Below are 18775 nucleotides of genomic sequence, written 5' to 3'. Positions count from 1 at the left end.
TAAAGCCCTGCCACTCGTCAATGGGACTTCCCATTGAAGCCAGCGGGAAAAGAGAAGCCCAACGGCTGGAGAATTCCGGCCACGGTTTCACTCCTCTCTGCCGAAACGATCGCCTCCTACTGCCTCAGTCCTCCCTGCCTATGAGCAACCCCCTCCTGCACAAGGGATGTTCCTCCTCCCCACTCCCGCCCGCCCCAAAGGTCTCCCTGATTCCATCTATTTTTCCACCTTCCTTCCTGTGGTAAACTACTGTTGCACCTATATTAGGTGATGTACGGTAGGACCTGTACTACAGGTACGACGGTAGTCCCTGCCTGCTGGCTCCACCCAGTAGGCAGAGTATAAATATGTGTGTCCTCCGTGCAGCAGCCATTTCGCCAGCTGCTGTGGGAGGCCACACATCAGAGCAATAAAGCCTCAGTTGTATTCAACTCTCATCTTTGTGCAATTGATCGTGCATCACTTGCTAGCTGCAGAAACTCACTCAAATCTCTAACCCTGGTTCCGTAGCTTAAACCTCCTTTCTCCTTGTCCCTAACTTTTTCTCCTAAACCTAATGCACCTCGAGGTATCTCCAAACATGGGAGGAGCTCTAGGGAAACACACAGTTGCTGCTGTTGCAGTCACAGGCTTGTTTCACACTATACAAATAGTATTCGACTCAACAACGCGACAGCCCACCACAATACAGCCTTTAACTTTAGATCAGAGGGCTCTGGATTGATTCCCAGTCTCGAGTGCCTTTTGAACCTGTTTACTATCTTGATCATTTTGTTTTAGGGAACAGGGTGCAGAGGGCTTTTTAAGGGAAAAAGAAATGACAGCAACAAAATACCCACGGGTTTTGCAAAATCCATCAGGGAGGAAATGACAGCTGATTGAATTCGTATGCAGTTTGAGTTCTATTTATTTAGCTTGTGTCTAAAACCATGGAGCTCTAAGCATCTGTTTTTGCATCTAGAAGCTGCTGCAGTCAGCAGTGTGGAATGTGTCCTGTTTACATGCCTGATGCCCTATCAGTGTTTGTGAAGAGGGTTTATCGCAATGTGAGAGAGAAGAATGTGGATATGCGTGTGATCTAGTCCAATTACTTTTTGGAGGAGGGGGGTAGGATGGGAAGGGCTGTGGTGGAAATAGGGACATAGAAAATAGAAGCAGGAGGAGGCCATTCGGCCCTTCAAGCCTGCTCCGCCATTCATTATGACCACGGCTGATCATCAGGTTCAATACCCAGATCCTGCCTTTCCCCCTTTATCCCTTTGAGCAATGAGAATTAAGCCTTCGGCCTAACCTTTTACCGAAGACCTTCGCATTTCAAAAGGACTCCAGTTGGTGACATCTGCGAGCCCCTGAGGTCCGACACCATTGGCACCGCCAAGGTTATCTGTCCCGTGCCCACTTGGTCCAACTCACAGTGCCCACTGTAACCTCATCCCACAGCGCTTAACTCTGCACCTGCCAGCAACCCTGCCATAGAAACAGACTGGATTGTCAAACTTTTATTTTTTGCCAAGTATCTGACTTCCCCCTCTTGCACTTGTCTTCACCATCCACCTCCTCTGCCCACCTGGGTCCCGACGAGGATGAGCTTTTCAACTTGAAACAGCCACTCTTGTGGCACCAACAGTTGTATCCAGTGGTTCAAATTTCCATTGGTGGTGGGGGACAGGAGTGCAGCGCTCAGTGTGCGAGCTTGACTACTGGGTGTGTATGTAGAACCCTGCCTTCTTCAACTTGACTGTGTTTGCACTGAAAACAGGGGGCGCGATTCTCCGCTCCCGCGCCGGTTGGGAGAATCGCCTGGGTCGCCAAATCTTCCCGCGACGCCGGTCCGACGCCCTCCCGCGATTCTCCCAAGCGGCGAGAGCGGCCCCGTCGAGTTCCGCGCGGCGCAGGCCGGAGAATCGCCCGAGACACCCAAAATGGCGATTCTCCAGCACCCCTGCTATTCTCAGGCCCGGATGGGCCGAGCGGCCAGCCCAAAATGGCGAGTTCCTCTCGGCGCCGACAACACCTGGTCGCTGCCGGCGGGAACAGCGCGGGAATGCTGGGGGGGGGCGGCCCGCGCGGGGGGGAGGGGGGATCCTGCACCGGGGGGGGCCTCAAATGGGGTGTGGCCTGCGAAAGGACCTCCTTTTTTCCGCAGCCCCGCAAGATCCGTCTGACATCTTCTTGCGGGGCGGATTCGGAGAGGACGGCAACCACACATGTACGGGTTGGCGCCGGCCAACCCTCGCATGCGCGGGTGACGGCAGTTATGCGGCGCCGGCTGCGTCATGTATGCAGCGCCGCCTTTACGCGGCGCCAAGGCCTGGCGCACATAAATGACGCAGTGCCGCTCCTAGCCCATTATCGGGCCCTGAATCGTTCGGGATAGGGGCCGTTTCGCGCCGTCGTGAACCTCGACGGCGTTCACGACGGTGCGAACACTCTGCCTCCATTTCGGAGAATCCCGCCCAGGGTTCCTGCGAAGATGTAATCAATCCATAATTGCCTGGTGTAGCATTTATCGATCTGTCCCTCCCTCTGTCCCTAATACTCTTTCTCCTTTTCACCCTCTCTCTCCTCTTACTTTAGGCCACAGCTAGAGTACAGTGCCCAGTTCTGGCCACCGCACTTTAGGAAGGATGTGAAGGACCTTGAGGGGATGCAGAGGAGTTTTCCAGATGGTTCCAGCGATGAAGGATTTTAGCTACAATGTTAGGTTGGAGAGGCTGGGGGTATTCAACAGAGGTGTACAAGGCTATGACAGGTTTAGATAAGGTCGGCAAAGAAAAGCTGTTCTCATCAGCTGATGGTACAAGGATTAGGGGTCACAGCTTAAGGTTTTAGTCAAGAGGTGTAGGTAATAATCTTTTCAAGCATCGAGTGGCAACGACTGGGAGTTCGGCAGAAAACCAGCATGGACCCAATGGACCAAATGGCCTCCTTTATTGTAATGACTGTGACTGGCCGGTGCTGAACCTGCCATATGTAAATAAATGATCACGGGTCAGTTCAACTTGCTGACAGACAATTGACCCCAGGATTATATATGCTGCCCTGGCTTAACATGGTTGGTGTGGGTAGGCAGGCAGATGTGGGCAGCCTGTACTATCAAAAAGTTTTGAAACGGGTGGGAAGAAGTGGGGGTGGGTGGGTGGGGGGTGCTGTCTTTTGTGCATCAGGAGATGCACATCATCTGGTGATTGTAACCCTTTCCGTCCTCCCAGCCTGTATTTCAAAACACACACCACACACACCATCCCCCTCAGCACCCCCCCCCCCCCAAAGGTGCCCAATCTGTCCCTTCCCAATACCCTTGACTTACCCAAGTCTGGGATCCACTGTGACCTTCATGGGCGGCACGGTAACACAGTGGTGAGCATTGTTGCTTCACAGTGCCAGGGACGCAGGTTCAATTCCTGTCTTGGGTCACTGTCTGTGCGGAATCTGCACGTTCTCCCCGTGTCTGCGTGGGTTTCCTCCGGGTGCTCCGGTTTTCTCCCACAAGTCTCGAAAGACGTGCTTGTTAGGTAATTTGGACATTCTGAATTCTCCCTCTGTGTACCTGAGCAGGCGTCGGACTGTGGCGACTAGGGGCTTTTCACAGTAACTTCATTGCAGTGTTCATGTAAGTCTACTTGTGACACTAATAAAGATTATTATTATTACTCACTGCACATGTTGTGATTTGCACCAATGCTGCAGTTTTTCCACAGCGAACTAACCCGGGTCCCTCGTGCTGTGAAGCAACAGTGTTAACCACTGTGCTACTGTGCCGCCCCAGTCGTTATGATTGTCTCAAAAGGCTGGTCGAAACAGTAACTTGCAAAAAGCAATGGTTATTTGAAAACAAAATGATTGCACAGCTGTAGGGAAAGAGTAGGGGGTATGGGACTGATTGGATAGTTCTTTCAAAGAGTTAGCAGGGATACAGTGGGCAGAAAGGTCTCATTCTCTGCTGTATGATCCTTTGTTTTCAAATCAGCTGGTCGTTTAGAAGCCACTTGATTCGGTAGGACCCTGAACCAATAACTAGGGTGAGTTGACACTCCGCCAGGCTACCTTCCCAGTTAAAAATTCAAACATATTTCAAGAGCACTTCTCACAAACTTTCACCACAGACTAAAATTCAATTTAACCCTGTGCAATATTAAACATTCCTCCATCGATATTAAGATGCAGGTGCTAAATTCAGGCCAGAAGGATTAGCCTGAACTAACCACTGCCGTCACTGGACAATCTCCTGTCTGCCAATCAGTTCAGTGTTCAGCTCCTCACATCGGCCACAATTGGTCCGAAACATCCCTCAATCCAGCCATTGTTTATCTTTGCCTCGCTCCACATTAGAGCATGTCGTCCACAAGGCCAGGGGCAGCACACAGAACAATGTACATCTAACCCTGCTAACGAACTCTAATTACATTACAAATCCATCAGCTCAAAGCAGATGGGCTGGGCGCACACAGGATGTGGCTGCAGGGGGAATGGAGCGGGGAGTGTGCAGACATGGCGCGCCGATCGCTTAGCCTGATAAAGACTGATAGGCAGCAGATTCAAATTAGCACTGGATGCCACAGCCTCAGTGCTCATCCTGATTTAATTGAGGAAATGAGTGCGGGGAAGTCCAGGCAGAGCATGGATCGAGCGGGGAGGGGGGATCAATCCACTCTTCAACTGAGGCCTCGATGGCGAGACCCTGTAACAAGGGTCCTGCTTGAGGCAACTCCATTCACACAGTGCCCTATAGTGTCGAGGTTCCAGCGGGGAGAGGCCAGCCATCGTTAATGGGGCTCTAGTAATTATTTAACAGGAGCTCTGTTGGCGAGCCTCCTCCTTCAGTGAAGAGAGAAGAGTTCTGATGCTGAAATGCTTCTTTTTTAAACACTCGACAATTAAACCTCCCATGTCATTAAGAGTCCCAAGAAGTGATAGTTGACTGCTTTGTTTTGTTCCCATCTCCCTCCCCCACTCCTCCCTCCAGGAGCTGGAATACCAGAAGCGCCACACACAAGACTACGAGGACAAGTTTGTGCCAGTCATGAGTGACTTCATTACAGTCGCGAGCTTCAGCTTTTCAGAGATGGAGGATCTCTTAGCTGAAGCTAAAGATAAGGTAAGGCAAACCATCAGGCAATGAAAGCCAGCATCCCGTTTCCTTTGTTTACTGCCACAAGGAGGGTGAAGAAGCAAATATTCCCTTTCAACGTCTCTTCGACCACATTTATTCCACCCACAGACTACACTTACCTCCTATACCTATTTCCAGTTGTACATCATAAGACCATAGCCATAGAACCATAGTATTCCTACAGTGCAGAAGGAGGCCATTTGGCCCATCGAGTCTGCTCCGCCATTCAGTGAGATCATGACCAATCTGAAGTGATAACCCTCAACTCCACTTTCCCGCCTTAACCCCATAACCCTTGATTTCCTTACTGATTAAAAATCTGTCTATCTCTGCCTTGAACATACCTAGCGAGCCAGCCTTCACAGACCCTCTGTTATCTGTGCATTGTTGATGGTAAGTCTCTCTCTTCGACTGGACTCCTGCTCACTCAGTTAAGGGGGTCTCCTGACGATGGGACTCTCTCTTTAAAAGGGGGAAGATGGTGGTGCAGCGGTAACGTCACCAGACGAGTAATCCACAGACACAGGCTAGGGTTTCTTTAGGGACAAGGGTTCAGATCCCACCACGGCAGCTGATGGAATTTAAATTCAATTAATTAAATCTGGAACAGAAAGCTGGTTTCGGTCATGGTGACCATGAATCGATTGTCGTTAAAAAAAACCCCATCTGATTCACTAATGTTCTTTAGGGAAGGAAATCTGGCATACTTACCTTGCCTGGCCTACATGTAACTCCAGACCCACAGCAGCGTGATTGACGCTCTGATATTGCACAGTAAGCCACTCAATTCAAGGACAATTAGGGATGGACATTAAATTCCGGCCTAGCCAGCGATGCCCACATATCCTGATCGAACAATTGGGGCAGCACGGTAGCATTGTGGATAGCACAATTGCTTCACAGCGCCAGGGTCCCAGGTTCGATCCCGGCTTGGGTCACTGTCTGTGCGGAGTCTGCACATCCTCCCCGTGTGTGCGTGGGTTTCCTCCGGGTGCTCCGGTTTCCTCCCATAGTCCAAAGATGTGCAGGTTAGGTGGATTGGCCATGATAAATTGCCCTTAGTGTCCAAAATTGGCCTTAATGTTGGGTGGGGTTACGGAGATAGGGTGGAGGTGTTGACCTTGGGTAGGGTGCTCTTTCCAAGAGCTGGTGCAGACTTGATGGGCCGAATGGCCTCCTTCTGCACTGTAAATTCTATGATAATGATAAAAACAAACTTGGAGTTCTAGTGGCAACCACTGATTGATTTATTTTGGTCCCCTTCTATCGTATTCTAGAAGCCAAACAGTTCATATTGGGGTTTCTCAATAGGAATCTAGGCATTGAGACGTTGAGATAACAATGTGGGTGATTAGCATTGTTGCCTTGTTGGAAGGGTCTTAGTTATAGTGGCTTGAAGGATTAGCTGATCTAACGGCTTGAGTACATTTTACCTCAAGGGCCTGTCTCTTAAAAACAATCCGGCAGACCTTGTTAAATGTTAGCAGGAGCTTGTACGAAGTTTTATAGTAGATGTGGAAGGAGAAGGGGAGGATACCCCTGAGCTAAAAAAAAAAAGCAGCCAGCAAAAACTTAATACAGTGAGCCATTCCTCTTCCTAAAACGTAAATAAAATGCTACCATATGTTCAGATAAAACTGCTTAAAGTGAGCGCAATTTGTTGGCCAGCCACCCACTGTGCACTGCAGGCTTTTATGGGCTGACAAACCAGCCTGTTTTAATCTAAAAATTAAAAAAAAACTCGCAGAGATTGTGGTTGCCATCTTTTTGATTTTGTACTGTGTTTCCACAATGTTTCTTGGCCAAGAAGAGAACCGTCTTTTTTAAGCACTGGGGGGGATTGCAACAACAAGTGTATGAATGTTGCGCAAGTTGTTTTTGTTTACGGACAGCTAACCTATTAATATTGAGCAATGTGCGGGTCTTGGGAGGTTGTCCAACTACTGAAGTCGGATATTTTTTGTGGACGGTCCCTTAGAATGGGCAATGACTAGACTGCACTGAGGTGATTGAGGGGACGAAATGCACAAAGATGAGCACAAGATGGGCTGGCGGTAAGCACGATTCGCAGCAAGTGCCACACACATTTTTGCAAATGTTATGACTCCAAGAAACTGTGTGGTGTGCACTTTTTGCAAGGGCCCACCAGCGCTGTCTGGTTCAGTTTAGTTTGGTTTGGATCCTGCCTAAATGCTGAATTGTTAAGTCCGCTGGGCCACCTTGTTTTTGTGGAAAATATGAGTCAAATCGGGCCTGCTTAACTGCCGACTGCTCGTCAAGAGGTGACGCTTTGGCCACACATTAAGACCTGAAATAAATGCTCAGCAGATTCGAATCAGCATTGTCCAGGATCCAGCAGATGCCACATGTGAGATTATTAAGGAACACAAGACAAAAACTATGGTTGCAAAAGAGGCTCTTTGAGACATCAGGTACAAAGTAGCAGAGGGATATACTGGACCTGATGGCAAAATTGTGGTCGGTTTAACAATGCTAGAAGATCAGAAATCCAATACATTAATCTATCACTCCCCAATCCCTGTCTCTTGTCTTTCCTAACTCTACTCACATTGGCTGCGGTTTCCCCACAATGCCGGTTGCTCAGTACAAAGGGCGGCTACAAGAAAACTCCACCAGAGGGTGCAGGCTTCGATGTACCTTCCTGATCGCATCCTGAGGAAAATATGAGGTAACTGCACTGGAGTGTTAGGGCAGCACGGTAGCATAGTGGTTAACACAGTTGCTTCACAGCTCCAGGGTCCCAGGTTCGATTCCTGGCTGGGTCACTGTCTGTCAGAGTCTGCACGTTCTCCCCGTGCCGGCGTGGGTTTCCTCCGGGTGCTCCGGTTTCCTCCCACAGTCCAAAGATGTGTGGGTTAGGTGGATTGGCTATGCTAAATTTCCCTTCGTGTCCAAAAAGGTTAAGTGGGGGTTACGGGGATAGGGTAGATACGTGGGCTTGAGTAAGGTGCTCTTTCCAAGGGCTGGTGCAGACTCGATGGGCTGAATGGCCTCCTTCTGCACTGTAAAGTCTATGATCTATGATTAACCTTGTGCTCAAATCTCTAGAGCAGTATTTGAGCCCACAAACTTCTGACTCCAAGGTGAGATCATTACCAAATGAGCCATGACCAACATCATTTAGGTATCACTGTTTGCCACATTAGCCCAGCTTGCTTTCACTAAAGCCAAGCACTAAACCAGGAGTGAAGGGCCAAGATGAATAGTCTTAGCTTCAGGAGAAAATACAGAGTGACAACCTGTAGCTTAAAGACCAATCCCGTAGATGGTGAGTTTAAATATACAACTCCTTCTGCTTTACACAAACCGCGCCTGATTGGAAAAGCCTTAACTCACAGTCAGAATAATTCATTTCTTCCATTCCTTCGCTGAGCTTCCGTTTGTTATTCAATTGGCACTCAGCACTGTTGGGACATTAAAAAACAAGGAACAAACCTTGTGTGTGGCAGTAAATTACATCCTCTGTTAACTCATTCGCGTGGCAAGTCTGACTGGAACAGATGTGTTGGGATCCCTCCTTTATTTTTTTTTCATTATTCTCAAAGAACCTACTGTGGCAGGGCCTTGAATGTAAGACAGTCTGTGTGCCATAGAAAATCTTTCAGTGCCACGTTTATAGATCCTGACCAGAAAACTGCTTCATTTACCACAGTTAGTGAGGATATATTTCCTGACCAATCTGAGGTACCATTGATCCTCATTTCCTGTTTCAAGTCCTAGATAATTGTATTAAGTGAGTGCAGATTATATATAGATAAATATCTATAATATATACACAAACACACACACATATATGTATGCATAGTATATATTATATATATTTACATGTGAGTGTGTGGTAGATACAGTTCTTTATGCAGCTCAATTCTAGACAGATGTGGCTGGGCCTACTATTTCATCTTCAAAGAGCCTCAGCCGCTGTGTGCTTGAATCACTGTGATTCACTCTTTGTTTTCTGTAACTTCAGTCAGCTATAATTTGCAGGGTGGACAGCTGTTCTGCAGCTTCTCCTCAGAACTGAGTCTGCCGCTTCAGCACTTAATAGGGGCAAGAGTAAGCCATTCAGCCCATCAAGCCTGTTTCGCTATTCAATAAGAACATGGCTGAGCTGATTGTAACTCATACCCATCCCCCAGAACCTTTGACTCGCTTATAGATCAAAGTCTGCCCAACTCAGCCAGGAGTATGTGCAATGGCCCGGCCTCCACTACTGTCTGGCGAAGAGAACTCCAAACAGTCACCATCCCCTGAGGCAAGAGATTCCTCCTCATCACCTTGGGCTGGATTTTCCGCCGGCGGGATGCTCCGTTTTGCCGGCAGCCCGGGGGTTTCCCGACGGCTGCCCCACAATGGCAAACCCCATTGACTAGCCGGCGTTAAGGAGCGGGGTGAAACATAAATGTGGCACGGCTGGACGGAGAATCCAGCCCCTTATTTTGAGACTGTGGACAATCAGTTGCATTATCGCCATACTAGTGCCAGGCAATGACCATCTCCGACAAGAGAGGATCTAACGATCGCCCCTTGACATTCAATGGAATTGCCATCGCTGAATCCCCCACTATCAACATCCTAGGGGTTACCATTGATCAGAAACTGAACTGGACTAGCCACAGTAACACTATGGCTACCAGGGCAGGTCAAAGGCTAGGAATTCTATGGCGGGTAACTCACCAAAAGCCTGTCATCATTTACAAGGCACAAGTCAGGAGTGCAATGGAATACTCTCCACTTACCTGGATGAGTGCAGCTCCAACAGTCAAGAAGCTAAACACCATCCAGGACAAAGCAAACCCGTTCCACAAACATTCACTCCAATCACCACCGACGAACAGTGGCAGCCGTGTGTACCATCTACAAGATGCACTGCAGTAACTTGCCAAGGTTCCTTAGGCAACACCTTACAAATCCACACCACTACCATCTACAAGGACAAGAGCAGCAGATACCTGGGAACCCCACCACCTGGAGGTTCCTCCCCAAGTCACTCACCACCCTGACTTGGAAATATAAATAAATAAATCAATAAAATAATAATAATCTTTATTCTCACAAGTAGGCTTACATTAACACTGCAGTGAAGTTACTGTGAAAAGCCCCTAGTCGCCACATTCCAGCGCCTGTTCGGGTCACAGAGGGAGAAGTCAGAATTCTCAGCTGGTACAGGAATTGAACCCGTGCTGCTGGCCTTGCTCTGCATCACAAACCAGCTGTCTAGCCCTCTGAGCTAAACCAGCCTGTTCCTTCATTGTCGCTGCTGCAACATCCTGGAATACCCTTCCTAACAGCACAGTGGGTGTACCTACACCTCAAGGACTGCAGTGGTTCAACAAGGCAGCTCACCACCACATTCTGAAGGGCAACTAGGGATGGGCAATAAATGTTAGCCTCACCAGCGACGCCCACATCCCGTAAGTGAATTCAATTTAAAAAATAAAAATCACAACCATCTCCTATGTGCGAGTTTTCCCCCTGATTCCCAGTGATTCCAGTTTTGCCAGGCTCCTTGATGCCAAGGGCAGTCACGCTCACTTCCCTACTAGCATTCAGCTCTTTTGTCCATGTTTGAAACAAGGCTATAATGAGGTCAGGAGCTGAGTGACCCTGGCAGCACCCAAACTGAACTTCAATGACCAAGTTAGTGTTAAACAAGTGCTGCAGAGTAGCATAGTGGTTAGCACAGTTGCTTCACAGCTCCAGGGTCCGAGGTTTGATTCCAGCTGGGTCACTGTCTGTGGGAGTCTGCACGCCCTCCCTTGTGAATGTGTGGGTTTCCTCCGGGTGCTCCGGTTTCCTCCCAGAGTCCAAAGATATGTGGGTGAGGTAGATTGGCCATGCTAAATTGCTCTTAGTGTCCAAAAAATGTTAAGTGGGGGTTACTGGGTTACGGGGATAGGGTAGATACGTGGGCTTCAGTAGGGTGCTCTTTGTAAGGGTCGGTGCAGGCTCAATGGGCTGAATGGCCTCCTTCTGCACTGTAAATTCTATGATTCTATGCTTGACGGCTCTGTTGATGACTCCTTCCATCATTTTACTGACAATCAAGAGTAGACTGATGGGATGGTAATTGGATTTTCTAAATGGAAAGATGCTTAGGAAATCAGAAGCACAAAGGGACTTGGGAATTCTTGTTCACGATTCTCTTAAGGTTAACGTGCAGGTTCAGTCGGCAGTTCGGGAGGCAAATGCAATGTTAGCATTCATGTCGAGCGGGATAGAATACAAGACCAGGGATGTACTTCTGAGGCAATATAGGGCTCTGGTCAAACCCCATTTGGAATATTGTGAGCAGTTTTGGGCCCCGTATCTAAGGAAGGATGTGCTGGCCTTGGAAAAGGTCCAGATGAGGTTCACAAGAATGATCCCTGGAATGAAGAGCTTGTCAAAGAACAAAGAATAAAGAAATGTACAGCACAGGAACAGGCCCTTCGGCCCTCCAAGCCCGTGCCGACCATGCTGCCCGACTAAACTACAATCTTCTACACTTCCTGCTTCCGTATCCTTCTATTCCCATCCTATTCATATATTTGTCAAGATGCCCCTTCAATGTCCCTATCGTCCATGCTTCCATTACCTCCTCCGGTAGCGAGTTCCAGGCACCCACTACCCTCTGCGTAAAAAACTTGCCTCGTACATCTACTCTAAACCTTGCCCCTCTCACCTTAAACCTATGCCCCCTAGTAATTGACCCCTCTACCCTGGGGAAAAGCCTCTGACTATCCACTCTGTCTATGCCCCTCATAATTTTGTAGACCTCTATCAGGTCTCCCCTCAACCTCCTTCGTTCCAGTGAGAACAAACCGAGTTTATTCAACTGCTCCTCATAGCGAATGCCCTCCATACCAGGCAACATTCTGGTAAATCTCTTCTGCACCCTCTCTAAAGCCTCCACATCCTTCTGGTAGTGTGGCGACCAGAATTGAACACTATACTCCAAGTGTAGCCTAACTAAGGTTCTATACAGCCGCAACATGACTTGCCAATTCTTATACTCAATGCCCCGGCCAATGAAGGCAAGCATGCCGTATGCCTTCTTGACTACCTTCTCCACCTGTGTTGCCCCTTTCAGTGACCTGTGGAACTGTACTCCTAGATCTCTTTGACTTTCAATACTCTTGAGGGTTCTACCATTCACTGTATATTCCCTACCTGCATTAGACCTTCCAAAATGCATTACCTCACATTTGTCCGGATTAAACTCCATCTGCCATCTCTCCGCCCAAGTCTCCAGACAATCTAAATCCTGCTGTATCCTCCGACAGTCCTCATCGCTATCCGCAATTCCACCAACCTTTGTGTCATCTGCAAACTTACTAATCAGACCAGTTACATTTTCCTCCAAATCATTTATATATACTACAAAGAGCAAAAGTCCCAGCACTGATCCCTGTGGAACACCACTGGTCACAGCCCTCCAATTAGAAAAGCATCCCTCCATTGCTACTCTCTGCCTTCTATGGCCTAGCCAGTTCTGTATCCACCTTGCCAGCTCACCCCTGATCCCGTGTGACTTCACCTTTTGTACTAGTCTACCATGAGGGACCTTGTCAAAGGCCTTACTGAAGTCCATATAGACAACATCTACTGCCCTACCTGCATCAATCATCTTAGTGACCTCCTCGAAAAACTCTATCAAGTTAATGAGTATGAGGAACGGTTGAGGACTCTGGGTTGTTGGAGTTTAGAAGGATGAGGGGGGATCTGATTAAAACTTACAGGATACTGGTGGCCTGGAGAGTGTGGACGTGGAGAGGATGTTTCCACTTGTAGCAAAAACTAGAACCAGAGGACACCATCTCAGACTAAAGGCACGATCTTTTAAAACAGAGATGAGGAGGAATTTCTCCAGCCAGAGGGTGGTGAATCTGTGAACTGATTGCCACAGAAGGCTGTGGAGGCCAAATCACTGAGTGTCTTTAAGACAGAGATAGATAGGTTCTTGGTTAATAAGGAAATCAGGGGTTATGGGGAGAAGGCAGGAGAATGGGGATGAGAAACATATCAGCCATGATCGAATGGCGGAGCAAACTCAATGGGCCGAGTGGCCTAATTCTGCTCCTATCTTATGGTCTTATGGATTTGTCCCCCTTTGTGTGTACAGTTGCAGCTGTATCGGCACAGCTTGACTCGGAACCCAGCAAGTTTGCTAAGTGTTCAGTAGATTGCTGGAACATTGTCGGGCCCATTGTCTTTGAAGCAAATTCCAGGAGGTGATGTTCACCTAGTTGCCGGCGCCAGGGTTGGGTTTATTCTAGAAAATCACATGATCACCTGCCTGCCCCACAACGACACAACCTTGCCAAACACGTTGGAAGGGGAGCAGATTGATTTTTGGTCAAACAGTCCTTTGGTTTCCCATATTGCCAATATTTTCACAACTAATAAACAAAACATTTCAAAGAAAGTGACAACAAAGCAATCATTTTTGCTACAGTGCCCTAGAGGTTAATCTCCTATCCTTGGAGATTTTTGGATAGTTGGCAACCCTACACATGTGATATGGTACGAATTAAGTAATGGCATGATGGGAAAACTGGTCAATGGGACGACTGGTTAAAATGTTTGATACAATGTAAGAAAGGCTGAAACTACTCATTCCAGCTCACCAGACCCATGTAAGAAATGCTGCCTTAACCATTTCAGACTGTAAGACCGATAAGGCCAACTCTGCATAACTTGAAGTCTAAAAAGATCAGCGAAGGTCGAGCTATTCCAAAACACCGGACCTCGGCAACTCCTGGTAAAACTAACTTGTCATAACCCAGGGCTGTAGGAATTAAAACAAGATAAGTTCAGGAAGAAACAATTCAATTCCGACCTTTCAATGTTCCCTCCAAGGACAAAATAATGGTATGAGTGATGTGACCAAAAATGGTCTGTTCTATGCTTCCGTTTTCATTTCCGATCAAACTCCTGACTATACTGTTGTCACACAATCTTGATAATGATAATGTATAAATATTGAGCTAATTCTCTGCGAAAGCTTGTGGAACTTATGAAAGACTCAGCAGTTTTGTTGACTGCTCTCTAACTTCAAGTTTCAGCCAGTACTGCATGCAGTTGTTTTGAAAATAAAACTTTGTTATTCTGTCTTAACTAGTGTGTTAAATCTTTCTACTACAGAAGCGGGAAAATATTGACTTTAACATTTTGGCGCAAGCGAGCAGTTACCAATATCCTGAGTGAATTCCGTGGGAAAATATTGACTTTAACACACATGACACTCTACAACTATCCTATGAAATGAGGTTTTGCTTCTACTAACCTACCTAGAAGACTATTCAACTCTTCCTGATCTTAGTCTTAAACTTGCCTTTAGCCAGTTTACACCTGTTTCCCACTGAAATGATGCTCAGGATTGACCTCTTCCAATATGCTTTAACATTTTCTTTAACCCATCAAGTATTTAAATTGGAAAAGAGAAACTAAATCTCTGTTGGTCCTCTAGAGAGTGATAATGGAAAACAAGGAAATGGCAGAGGCATTGAATAGATATTTTGCATCTGTCTTCACTGCAGAAGACTTGGAAACGTCCCCCAAATACTTTTTTTTTTAATAAATATTTTATTGAAAATTTTTGGTCAACCAACACAGTACATTGTGCATCCTTTACACGATATTATAACAACACAAATAACAATGACCTATTTTATAAACAAAAAATTAATAAATAATAAATAACAAAAATGAAAACTAACCCTTTTCCTTCTTTAAAAGACATAGTCGGGGGCAGTTGTCCCCTTTCCTTTGCCTCATTAAAGGTCCTCGTCAATACCAGGGCGAGCAAGTTCACATATTTTCTATAGAATTCGACTGGGAATCCATCCGGTCCCGGGGCCTTTCCCGCCTGCATGCTCCTAATTCCTTTCACCACTTCTTCTACCTCGATCTGTGCTCCCAATCCCACCCTTTCCTGCTCTTCCACCTTGGGAAATTCCAGCCGATCCAAGAAGCCCATCATTCTCTCCCTCCCATCCGGGGGTTGAGCTTCATATAATTTTTTATAAAATGTCTTGAACACTCCATTCACTCACTCCGCTCCCCGCTCCATCTCTCCTTCCTCATCCCTCACTCCCCCTATTTCCCTCGCTGCTCCCCTTTTCCTCAATTGGTGTGCCAGCAACCTGCTCGCCTTCTCCCCATATTCGTACTGTACACCCTGTGCCTTCCTCCATTGTGCCTCTGCAGTGCCCGTAGTCAGCAAGTCAAATTCTACATGTAGCCTTTGCCTTTCCCTGTACAGTTCCTCCTCCGGTGCTTCCGCATAGTGTCTGTCCACCCTCAAAAGTTCTTGCAGCAACCGCTCCCGTTCCTTACTCTCCTGCTTCCCTTTATGTGCCCTTATTGATATCAGCTCCCCTCTAACCACCGCCTTCAACGCCTCCCAGACCACTCCCACCTGGACCTCCCCATTATCATTGAGTTCCAAGTACTTTTCAATGCACCCCCTCACCCTTAGACACCCCCCCTCATCTGCCATTAGTCCCATGTCCATTCTCCAGGGTGGGCGCCCTCCTGTTTCCTCCCCTATCTCCAAGTCTACCCAGTGTGGAGCGTGATCCGAAATGGCTATAGCCGTATACTCCGTTCCCCTCACCTTCGGGATCAACGCCCTTCCCAGCACAAAAAAGTCTATTCGCGAGTAGACTTTATGGACATAGGAGAAAAACGAGAACTCCTTACTCCTAGGTCTGCTAAATCTCCACGGGTCTACACCTCCCATCTGCTCCATAAAATCTTTAAGTACCTTGGCTGCTTCCGGCCTCCTTCCAGTCCTGGACTTCGACCTATCCAGCCCTGGTTCCAACACCGTATTAAAATCTCCCCCTATTATCAGCTTTCCCATCTCTAGGTCCGGAATGCGTCCTAGCATCCGCCTCATAAAATTGGCATCATCCCAGTTCGGGGCATATACGTTTACCAAAACCACCGTCTCCCCCTGTAGTTTGCCACTCACCATCACGTATATGCCCCCGTTATCCGCCACTATAGTCTTTGCCTCGAACATTACCCGCTTCCCCACTAATATAGCCACCCCCCTGTTTTTCGCATCTAGCCCCGAATGGAACACCTGCCCCACCCATCCTTTGCGTAGCCTAACCTGGTCTATCAGTTTCAGGTGCGTTTCCTGTAACATAACCACATCTGCCTTAAGTTTCTTAAGGTGTGCGAGTACCCGTGCCCTCTTTATCGGCCCGTTGAGCCCTCTCACGTTCCACGTGATCAGCCGGGTTGGGGGCTTCCTACCCCCCCCCCTTGTCGATTAGCCATCACCTTTTTCCAGCTCCTCACCCGGTTCCCACGCAGCTGTATCTCCCCCAGGCGGTGCCCCTCCGCCCATCCCCTCCCATACCAGCTCCCCCCTCTCCCCAGCAGCAGCAACCCAGTAATTCCCCCCTCCTACCCCCCCCGCTAGCGTAATTACTCCCCCCATGTTGCTCCCAGAAGTCAGCAAACTCTGGCCGACCTCGGCTTCCCCCCGTGACCTCGGCTCGCACCGTGCGACGCCCCCTCCTTCCTGCTTCTCTATTCCCGCCATGATTATCATAGCGCGGGAACTAAGCCCGCGCTTCTCCCTTGGCCCCGCCCCCAATGGCCAACGCCCCATCTCCTCCACCTCCCCTCCTCCCCCCATCACCACCTGTGGAAGAGAGAAAAGTTACCACATTGCAGGATTAGTACATAAAACTCCTCTTTCCCCCCTTTTTAACCCCCCTCTTTGCCCCCCACATTCGCACCACCACTTTGTTCAAACGTTCTTTTTAATAACCCGCTCATTCCAGTTTTTCTTCCACAATAAAAGTCCACGCTTCATCCGCCGTCTCAAAGTAGTGGTGCCTCCCTCGATATGTGACCCACAGTCTTGCCGGTTGCAGCATTCCAAATTTTATCTTCTTTTTATGAAGCACCGCCTTGGCCCGATTAAAGCTCGCCCTCCTTCTCGCCACCTCCGCACTCCAGTCTTGATAAACGCGGATCACCGCGTTCTCCCATTTACTGCTCCGAGTTTTCTTTGCCCATCTAAGGACCATTTCTCTATCCTTAAAACGGAGGAATCTCACCACTATGGCTCTGGGAATTTCTCCTGCTCTCGGCCCTCGCGCCATCACTCGGTATGCTCCCTCCACCTCCAACGGACCCGCCGGGGCCTCCGCTCCCATTAACGAGTGCAGCATTGTGCTCACATATGCCCCGACGTCCGCTCCCTCCACACCTTCAGGAAGACCAAGAATCCTCAGGTTGTTCCTCCTTGCGTTGTTCTCCAGTGCCTCCAACCTTTCCACACATCGTTTCTGATGTGCCTCATGCGTCTCCGTCTTCACCACCAGGCCCTGTATGTCGTCCTCATTCTCGGTTGCCTTTGCCTTCACGACCCGAAGCTCCCGCTCCTGGGTCTTTTGTTCCTCCTTTAGCCCTTCGATCGCCTGTAGTATCGGGGCCAACAGCTCTTTCTTCATTTCCTTTTTGTGCTCTTCCACACAGCATTTCAAGAACTCTTGTTGTTCAGGGCCCCATGTTAAACTGCCACCTTCCGACGCCATCTTGGTTTTTGCTTGCCTTCCTTGCCGCTGTTCTAAAGGATCCACTGCAATCCGGCCACTTTCTCCTCCTTTTTTCATCCGTATCCAGGGGGGATTCCCTTCTGGTTTACCGCACAGTGTTTTTAGCCGTCAAAATTGCCGTTGGGGCTCCTATCAAGAGCCCAAAAGTCCGTTTCACCGGGAGCTGCCGAAACGTGCGACTCAGCTGGTCATCGCCGCACCCGGAAGTCGTCCCCCAAATACTTGAATATCAAAGGTGTATGGGAATTTGAAACAATCAACATCACTTGGAAAAAGGTGCTGGGAAAACTATTCGACCTAAAGGCTGGCATGTCCCCAGGACCCAGTGGTCTGTATTCTTAGGTATTAACCTCAATATAGGAAAGATAGAAGGAAAGGAAAGGGAGGTGGGGTAGCGTTGCTGGTTAAAGAGGAGATTAACACTATATTGAGGAAGGACATTAGCCTGGACGATGTGGAATTTGTATGGGTAGAGCTGCGGAACACCAAAGGGCAAAAAAACGTTAGTGGGAGCTGTGTACAGACCACCAAACAGTAGTTGTGAGGTTGGGGATGGCAACAAACAGGACATTAGAGATGCATGCAGTAAGGATACAGCAGTTATTGTGAGTGACTTTCAGTCTGAGACGAGGGACCTGAACTTAAAGAAAGCTAACTTTGATGGTATGAGACGTGCATCAGCTCGGATAAACTGGCAAAGAATACTTAAGGGGTTGATGGTGGATAGGCAATGGCAGACATTTAAAGAGCACATGGACGAACTTCAACAATTGGACACCCCTGTCTGGCACAAGAGTAAGATGGGGAAAGTGGCTCAACCATGGCTAACAAGGGAAATCAGGGATAGTGTTAAAGCAAAGAGGAGGCATGTAAATTGGCCAGAAAAAACAGCAAGCCTGAGGATTGGGAAAAATTTAAAATATAGCAGAAGAGGACAAAAGGTTTAACTCGGTAGGGGAAAATAGAATACGAGAGTAAGCTGGCAGAAAACATAAAAACTGACTGCAAAAGCTTCTATAGATATGTGAAGAGAAAAAGACTGGTGAAGACAAATGTAGGTCCCTTACAGTTAGAATCA

At 48.1% G+C, this 18775-nt stretch overlaps 1 protein-coding gene across 4 annotated transcripts in view; it reads left to right on the top strand.

The window, feature by feature from the left end:
- The window catches only part of daam2 (dishevelled associated activator of morphogenesis 2), a 458630-nt gene that overhangs the window by 381158 nt on the left and 58697 nt on the right, over positions 1–18775 (top strand). For all 4 annotated transcript variants that reach the window (XM_072500175.1, XM_072500172.1, XM_072500174.1 and 1 more), the window contains one exon: positions 4967–5098. In XM_072500175.1, the coding sequence (XP_072356276.1) occupies positions 4967–5098 (132 nt within the window). The remainder of the gene's footprint in view (positions 1–4966; positions 5099–18775) is intronic.

Source organism: Scyliorhinus torazame, chromosome 4 (genome assembly GCF_047496885.1).
Source record: "Scyliorhinus torazame isolate Kashiwa2021f chromosome 4, sScyTor2.1, whole genome shotgun sequence".
Taxonomy (NCBI): Eukaryota; Metazoa; Chordata; class Chondrichthyes; order Carcharhiniformes; family Scyliorhinidae; genus Scyliorhinus; species Scyliorhinus torazame.
Note: the sequence above shows the minus strand (reverse complement) of the source record. Positions and strands in the feature narration are given on the sequence as shown.